The 7,339-nt window shown below is 38.2% G+C and overlaps 1 protein-coding gene across 1 annotated transcript in view; it reads left to right on the top strand.

Annotated features, from left to right (window-relative positions):
• The first annotated feature begins 526 nt into the window (after nucleotides 1–526).
• Nucleotides 527–7,339, top strand: part of PDE6C (phosphodiesterase 6C) — a 40,970-nt gene continuing 34,157 nt past the window's right edge. Inside the window, exons 1-3 of the mRNA XM_070753976.1 lie at nucleotides 527–643; nucleotides 2,804–2,893; nucleotides 3,173–3,313. Of these exons, the coding sequence (XP_070610077.1) occupies nucleotides 545–643; nucleotides 2,804–2,893; nucleotides 3,173–3,313 (330 nt within the window). The 5' untranslated portion in view covers nucleotides 527–544. The remainder of the gene's footprint in view (nucleotides 644–2,803; nucleotides 2,894–3,172; nucleotides 3,314–7,339) is intronic.

Here is a 7,339-nt window from a genome sequence, read left to right as displayed (position 1 = left end):
GGAGAGACCAGTTCAAATTGTTAGTCATCTGCACCCCCAGATACTTAATACTATTGACAGCTGCATCCTTGATACTGAGTGGAATATGACTACGCCAGCTCTTTCTAAAATCTACAGTTATCTCTTTTGTTTTATCAACATTTAGAACAAGATTACTTTTGTTGCACCAGTCCACCAGACCCTTCACCTCTTCCCTATAAGCATCTTCATTGTTACCTGGACACTGCCATGTCATCCGCATACTTCATAATATGAGTTGTGTGTTTCATCACCTGCCTCCCTATATCCCTCTTGCAGATGTCATTATATAACTGTGCCATTCCCTCCATACACTTCTCCGTGTTAAGGGATAAATGAGACTTACTGTATCTCTCAGGGGCTTTTAGAGACAAGCAGTAACAATTCGGTTCTTTGCAGATGAAATATGTCCTCCTCACAATTTTCTTAATTTACATTTGAAAAGTAAACTAACTGTTCCTGTTTGTTTCAGAATACACACTTTTCTGACTTTGTGGATAAACAAACTGGTTATACAACCAACAATATGCTCACCATTCCCATTGTGCTAAATAAGGAAGTTCTCGCTGTTTTCATGGCAATTAATAAACAAAATGCCTCTGAGTTCACTAAAGAGGATGAAGAGGTAAGTATGGATTTCTTTTTCAAGAAAATATACATTTTTAAAATTTATTTTTGTCAACCATATTAAGATTACAGTAAAATTATAAACATGTATATATGAGAAGGTTTTGAGTACATGAACATTAGGACAGGGACGGTAGGCACATTGGTGCGCTTATGCACACCCCTTACAGACCTCTTAGGAATGGGGTGAAGTCAATAGTAGGCAGTCTAAGGTTAAAGTTTGGGGGGTTTGGGGAAGAAACCACAGAGTCAGGTAGTGCATTCCAGGCATTGATCACTCTGTTGCTGAAATCATATTTTCTGCAATCGAGTTTGGAGAGGTTTACATTAAGTTTATATCTATTCTGTGCTCGTGTATTATTGCAGTTGAAGCTGAAGTAGTCATTGATGGATAGGACATTATAGCAGATAATTTTATGTGTTACACTTAGGTCAGACCTAAGGCAGCATAGTTCTAAATTGTCTAAGCTCTAAATTTCAAGTCTGGCGGCATAAGGTATTCTGTTGAGAACAGAGTATCTCTGGACATTTTCAAGTGTATTAATGTCTGATATGAAGTGCAGGTTCAAGACAGATGAGCTGTATTCAAGAATTGATCTAACAAATGTTTTGTATACTCTTAACTAGAGTAATTAAAAGTATAATATTACTAGAGAAGAAACTATGCAAGATTAGGTTAACAACTCTTAATGCTTTTTCTGGCAATGTTGTTACAATGGGCTCTGGCACTTTTGTATTTTGTGTCCTGATTTTTTATTGCCAATATGTAAGACAGAGCATTTGTTGGTTGAAATTTGAAATTGCCATTTTTTTGACCATTCTAACACAAATTCAAGGTCTTTTTGAAGGGTAGCAGCATTGTCGGTAGTGTTGAATAGTTTTATATCATCAATGAAGAGAACACAGTTGCTTTTAATCTGATCACAAAGGTGATTTATGTAAAGTATAAAAAGTTTTGGCCCTAAAACGCTGCCTTGATAGGTACAGGATTTGATATAGCGTTCGATATTTTGACCACTTGTTGCCTGTTTGACAGGAACACAGTTATCCATTTATGCTGAGGGGTAGAAATACCATAAGATTACAGTTTTAGAAGTGGTTTGTCTTGCACCACTGAATCAAAGGCTTTACAGAATTCTATATAAATTGCATCTATTGTTTTGCCTTGATCAAGTTGTGTAGTCCATATATTTTTTGCAGTGTAGGGGTTGCAGATTGCAGGATATTTTTTTGCATTGTTTTGCTTAATTTCACCTCTTTTAGTGAGCAGCTTAAGATCATCTTACATTGCATTTAACGTTGTTGAAGCCTAATATGGGCATTTCTTATGCACATCAGAGGAAAACTTTAAGAAGAAACAGGTGCATTTCAGCTAAATATATTCACAGCAGATGCCACTAGCCTAACAGAAGCATCAAGGGGGAACAGGGGAGTATCCAAATGTTAAGATGAAGTCTTTAATTGTGTGAATCAGGCCCTGCCTTTTTAATATATTGTTGTGCACATAAACAAGAAAAGGGCCTCAATCCAGTTATTGTGGCTGTCATCTTGAATTTTTATTTCACTGTGGGTGCTATTGCTCCCTACAATATTGGTGGCAAGTGATGATATGTCACATAAACCAGCCAATGTTCAATACTTTTCAAGATAGAAATGCTTCTTTCTATCTATTTTGTGTACTTTATTTGTTTTTGACTATGATTGGATTAATAAATACAATGCTATTCTTTTAGTATTATTTACTTCTACTCTTATTATGATATAGCAGGATATATGATAGCACTAGAGTTAGCAGGAACAATTTTTGTTTTAGGCTCTACCAATTCTTCTATACCAAGACCCTGATAGCTTTCTGTCGGCAAGCCAACTTTTCCCAGTAAGAGTCAGGCAACCATGGGGCTAACTTCCCTACTATTTCATTATCTAGCTTTATATTATCTATATTAAGTTTATTTGCTATCCATCTCGTTTTCATGGAATTGTAATTGCATAAATTTGGTCTCAGCATTGACAACTTAAAAATGCATGGATTTAAACTCCCAGACAGGTTGGCTAGGAAATTCTGGGAATTGAAGTTCACATACTTTGAAGTCACCAAGGCTGAGAAATCCGATAATTTGTTGTACATTACTTTTTCTTTTCTTTTCTTTTTTTGCAGGTATTTAATAAATATATTAAGTTCCTTTCACTTGCTGTGAAACATTACCACACTACATACCTGTATAACATTGAACTTAGAAAGAGTCAGGTAATTGATCATTATCTACTTTAATAGTCAATTAAATGCAATTATTTTGTATGGACAGTTTGGTTTTACCTTTTCTCTTGCCAAGAGGACATGTGAAGCTGTCATTGCCTATATTTGGTAACTATGTTCGTTCCAAACAGTCTATTATGTCATAGGCTTTGTCAAATAATACCACAAATGCCTTGAATGTTTGAAAAGAGATTATAATGGGTTTTTTTCTATCAGCCACATATTAAAATGCTATCCCCCCCCCCCCCCATCCTGCCTTCTCTTCAACAGATACTGTTATGGTCTGCCAACAAAGTGTTTGAAGAACTGACAGATATTGAGCGACAGTTTCACAAAGCCATGTACACTATTCGACAATATTTAAATTGCGAAAGATATTCCATCGGTCTGCTGGATATGACCAAAGAGAAGGTCAGTATGATTTTATTTACCACCAGAAAACAATTTAACTCTTTATCATTCCTTGCTTCCAAAGAAAGCCTCTTGTCATATAGAAACCATAAGTGAGCCAAAAACAAACATTGAAAAACTTAATCTTTGAAAATGAATTATATTGCAATCAACAAAAGCAGTAATGGGCTGCTGCTCCCATTTGGGGGGGGGGGTTAGTAAGTTTATGCACTATTTATTGAATATTTAATAGGTTTTTTTTAATCGTCCTTCATTCTCTGGTACCTTAGAATGATCCTTATTTACTTTTAAAATAGGAAATAATTAAATAGTATGTTTTTACCCATAAACACTTTAATCTAGAACTGAACTTTTATAGCAATTAGAGAAAATTGAGCTACTTGCCTAATCTGTTATCATACTGAACTTTGTGGGTTCAGTACAAAACCTTAAAATGTTACTGTGCTCCTCAACAAATAATGCTGTCTACCATTTGCCCTTTTTGTGTGTCTATTCAAATAATGTGACTTAATCAACTGAAATAGAGTCCAAGCACCTATTATCTTATCTATTATCTTAACTTATCTGGGTCGGTAAGCCACTCCCACCAAGTCACATGATCTTTAAGCCACCCCCAGTGACATGATTGTCAAGTCACTCCCACCATCAAGCCACACCCACACAATAAGCCACATCCAAAGTGTGGCAGTAAAACTTTTGGCAGCCCATCACTAGTTTCAGGTTTAGGGTATTTAGAATGGAAATGTTATTTGTCTTTCAGAAACCTGTTGTTTAAGGCAAATCTTGCCTACCATGTTGTTTTAACTATAGAAGAGAATATTTGTAGCACAGGATTGAACAGTGGGTTCCTTGGTGCTCTCTATTTTATTTGTAAATTTTTATTTTATTTGTAAAATTTATATGTTGCCAAACTCCACTTGGACTCTGGGCAGCTTACAATAGAAAGAACAGTTAAAAGAATTTTAAAATGCATTAATAACCCTTAAAAAAACCCCATACATATCTCTCAATTACTCATGGCCAAATCAAGATAATAACCTAGTGGCCCCAGGACTACAGGAAAAGCAGGTCTTAACGGCTTTCTGGAAGGCCAGTAAGGTGGGGGTAGTACGGATCTCCAGAGGCAGTTGGTTCCAGAGCATCGGAGCCACCACAGATAAGGCCCTTCCCCACGGCCCTGCCAACCAACGTTGTTTGGTAGATGGGACCTGGAGAAGTCCAACTCTATGGGCCCTTATTGGCCGCTGGGAGGTGTTTGGCAGAAGGCAGTTCCATAGGTAGTCTGGTCCTAAGCCATGTAGGGCTTTAAAGGTGATAACCAACCCAGAGACCAACTGGGAACCAATGCAACTTGTGGAGAGTTGGAGTGATGTGGGTGTACTCTAAGCTTGAATGTCTCTGTAGAGGTTCTCAGTCATCTGGCTCATGGTAGTCCAAAAGTGCTTTTTTTATATAAAGGAAATTGGACTTACTGACTTTTCTTTAAGACATTTCTCTTCCCATCCAACAGCCAGACGCAGAAACAGAGGCCTCTAGTCCTGGAGGCTGAGGCTAGCGGATCGCTTGAGCTCAGGCGTTCTGGGCTGCATTGGCCTATGCCAGGGGTAGGCAAATTTGGCTCTTCTATGACATGTGGACTTCAACTCCCAGAATTCCTGAGCTAGCATGATTGGCTCAGGAATTCTGGGAGTTGAAGTCCACAAGTCATAGAAGAGCCAACTTTGCCTATCCCAGGGCTATGCTGATCAGGTGTCTGGACTAAGTTTGACATTGATATGGTGATCCCTGGGAAGCCAAGGGCCACCAGGTTGATGAAGGAGGGTGGCAGGCTGAAGCCATAGAAACATAGAAACATAGAAGTCTGACAGCAGAAAAAGACCTCATGGTCCATCTAGTCTGCCCTTATACTATTTTCTGTATTTTATCTTAGGATGGATATATGTTTATCCCAGGCATGTTTAAATTCAGTTACTGTGGATTTATCTACCACGTCTGCTGGAAGTTTGTTCCAAGCATCTACTACTCTTTCAGTAAAATAATATTTTCTCATGTTGCTTTTGATCTTTCCCCCAACTAACTTCAGATTGTGTCCCCTTGTTCTTGTGTTCACTTTCCTATTAAAAACACTTCCCTCCTGAACCTTATTTAACCCTTTAATATATTTAAATGTTTCGATCATGTCCCCCCTTTTCCTTCTGTCCTCCAGACTATACAGATTGAGTTCATTAAGTCTTTCCTGATACGTTTTATGCTTAAGACCTTCCACCATTCTTGTAGCCCGTCTTTGGACCCATTCAATTTTGTCAATATCTTTTTGTAGGTGAGGTCTCCAGAACTGAACACAGTATTCCAAATGTGGTCTCACCAGCATTCTATATAGCGGGATCATAATCTCCCTCTTCCTGCTTGTTATACCTCTAGCTATGCAGCCAAGCATCCTACTTGCTTTCCCTACCACCTGACTGCACTGTTCACCCATTTTGAGACTGTCAGAAATCATTACTCCTAAATCCTTTTCTTTTGAAGTATTTGCTAACACAGAACTGCCAATACAATACTCAGATTGAGGATTCCTTTTCCCCAAGTGCATTATTTTACATTTGGAAACATTAAACTGCAGTTTCCATTGCTTTGACCATTTATCTAGTAAAGCTAAATCATTTACCATATTACAGACCCCTCCAGGAATATCAACCCTATTGCACACTTTAGAGTCATCGGCAAATAGGCAAACTTTCCCTACCAAACCTTCCCCTATGTCACTCACAAACATATTAAAAAGAATAGGACCCAGAACAGACCCTTGTGGCACACCGCTTGTAACCTGACTCTGCTCAGAATACTCGCCATTAACAATAACTCTCTGATGTCTATGCTTCAGCCAGCTGCAAATCCATTGAACTATCCAGGGATTAAGTCCAAATCTGTAAAGAAGGGGGATAAAACCTTCTTCAGATATATTAGTGATAAGAAGAAGAAAAACTGCGGCATCACGAAACTTAGTACCGGGAATAATACATGCATTAATGGGAATAAGGAGATCGCTGACCATTTCAATAGCTACTTCTGTTCAGTTTTCTCAAAAGACACCGTACAAAATAATACTATAGAGGGATATAGCATTGCTTCCAGCTGTACGGATTCAGCTCCAGTGATCTTAGAAGCCGATGTCTTAGAAGAACTTGAACGATTAAAGATAAATAAGGCAATGGGTCCAGATGGCATCCACCCCAGAGTTCTTAAAGAACTCAGATCTGTCATTACTACCCCCTGACTGATTTGTTTAACCAATCCTTGTTAACAGGAGAAGTTCCTGAGGATTGGAGAATGGCCAGTGTTGTGCCTATTCACAAGAAGGGCAGTAGAGAAGAAGCTGGTAACTACAGGCCAGTTAGCTTGACATCAGTTGTAGTTAAAATGATGGAGACTCTACTCAAAAAGAGGATAAATCAGCACCTAAAAAACAATAACTTATTGGACCCAAATCAGCATGGCTTTACTGAAGGCAAATCATGTCAGACTAATCTCATTGATTTCTTTGACTATGTCACAAAGGTGTTGGATGAAGGTGGTGCCGTGGATATTGCCTACCTGGATTTCAGCAAAGCCTTTGATATGGTTCCACATAAAGAGCTGATAGATAAATTACATGCATTAATGGGAATAAGGAGATCACTGACCATTTCAATAGCTACTTCTGTTCAGTTTTCTCAAAAGACACCGTACAAAATAATACTATAGAGGGATATAGCATTTCTTCCAGCTGTACAGATTCAGCTCCAGTGATCTTAGAAGCCGTCATTTGGAGTTAGAGACTTTGGCTATTTGGGGCACTGACAGAGTGGGCGAACCAGTCCAGAACGCTTCTCATGCAAAAAGCTTCTTTAGTTCTGAATTGGATGAGAAGCAAAATTTCTTAAAGAAAAATCAGAAAATCTCTGAGCTAGGTGGTTTTCTTACAGACATTTCATTACCAGATGAGTCAACATAATCAGTGCATGATGATATCGGTAGTGCTAATGTTAC

Source organism: Erythrolamprus reginae, chromosome 5 (assembly GCF_031021105.1).
Source record: "Erythrolamprus reginae isolate rEryReg1 chromosome 5, rEryReg1.hap1, whole genome shotgun sequence".
Classification (NCBI taxonomy): Eukaryota; Metazoa; Chordata; class Lepidosauria; order Squamata; family Dipsadidae; genus Erythrolamprus; species Erythrolamprus reginae.
Note: the sequence above shows the minus strand (reverse complement) of the source record. Positions and strands in the feature narration are given on the sequence as shown.